The sequence below is a fragment of the Lathyrus oleraceus genome, chromosome 2, assembly GCF_024323335.1.
Source record: "Lathyrus oleraceus cultivar Zhongwan6 chromosome 2, CAAS_Psat_ZW6_1.0, whole genome shotgun sequence".
Classification (NCBI taxonomy): domain Eukaryota; kingdom Viridiplantae; phylum Streptophyta; class Magnoliopsida; order Fabales; family Fabaceae; genus Lathyrus; species Lathyrus oleraceus.
In genome coordinates, this window is record NC_066580.1 from 399,428,697 (window position 1) to 399,430,160 (window position 1,464).

At 47.3% G+C, this 1,464-nt stretch overlaps 1 protein-coding gene across 1 annotated transcript; it reads left to right on the plus strand.

Annotated features, from left to right (window-relative positions):
* Nucleotides 1-273: 273 nt before the first annotated feature.
* LOC127123424 (uncharacterized) lies at nucleotides 274-927 on the plus strand. The gene has a single exon (XM_051053644.1). The coding sequence runs from the start codon at nucleotides 274-276 to the stop codon at nucleotides 925-927; it is 654 nt and encodes a 217-aa protein (XP_050909601.1).
* The last annotated feature ends 537 nt before the right edge of the window (nucleotides 928-1,464 follow it).

Sequence of the window (1,464 nt, forward strand, 5' to 3'; positions counted from 1 at the left end):
AGAGATTCTGTACGAGATACAAGAAACAACATGAAGCCCAGAAACTACATTCCTCTGGGAAGGCTAATCTCTGACGTTCTGATCGAAAGTCGTCTCGTGGAGCATCTGATAACGTTCAGACTCATGGAAGACGTGATGATTGACACTGGAAGAGCTCTTAACGCCAAAAATCTGAAGAGCATGGGGATTCTGGATCAAGTCAAGTTCAAACCTACTATGGACACCTCCTGGGAAGCTCTCAAAGATCAGAGGAAGATCCCACATGGACTTTATATGTTCTCAAAGATCGACCCTCCAGAGGTAATTCTTTATTACTTAGATTATCTGAGGAAACAAGGAGTGGATATCTCAGACTTCAACATAAGCCAGCTGCCAGCTGAGCCTCCGAACTTCATGAAGCGTCCACGAGGACCATCTGAGAAGGCGAAGCAAGCTAAGAAGGCAAGACTAGGAGAATCCTCCGGATCAAGACCTCCAACACCTCTGCCTGGACCTTCTGGTAAATCCGTTTCTCTTGCTCCTTCTGCACAAACACATAACATTGCTTCTTCTATCCCTCAACCCACACATATCTATACAAACTCAGAAACGCCTCCCTCAACCACCAGAACATCTCACCAACCATCCCAGAAATTTAACCTTGCCACCACAACCTTACCTATTTCTGACGCAGAGATGCTAAATGAAACCACCTCACCATCTTCATCTTCTTCTCCAGAATCACCTCCCTACTACAACATTTCCTCAGACACAGAACACTCTGACCCCTCATCTCCCACTCTGGCCCAACTCCAAGCTCAGACTCTGGCCTCACAACAGCCAACACAACCCACACCTGAACCAAAAATTACCTCATCACCCACAGAACAACCAAACCCAACAACATCTGACCCTCAACCTTCTGAAACAACTCCATCTGAAACTTAACCAAACAACTCTGACACACACCCACCAAATACATTCACTGAACCACAAACTCCCACTCTCAACCTAAGCCCTCCCACTTCTCCACCTCTACCCTCTGAACCAGAAAACACCCTGCCAACCCTAGAGGAAGCAATAGTGCTGTTTGCAGGAGCTTCAGTTGACAAGGTCAAGTCTCTGACCATCAACTCTGGCATCAGTGATGATCCTTCAGCTATTAGGACACACTGGAACAGAGTTATTGGCTGGATGACCGCTGAAGCCTTCAAACTGAAGAGCCTCTCTGAGCAAGTCCGAAATGAATTCATCAGAGATTCTGAGCTAAGACTCCAGGAGCGTCTATCCAGAGAAGCTGAGGAGAGAGCCCGCAAGGAAGCAGAAGAGAAAGCCAGACAAGAGGAAATGCAAAGGATTAAGGAAGCTGAAGTCAAAGCTCTAGCTGAGGCTGTTGCTGCTGAAGCTGCTGCTGTTGAAGCTGAAGCTAAAGCCGCTGCTGAAGCTGAAGCTCGTCGTGCTGAAGAATCTGCCAACAGGGTAGAA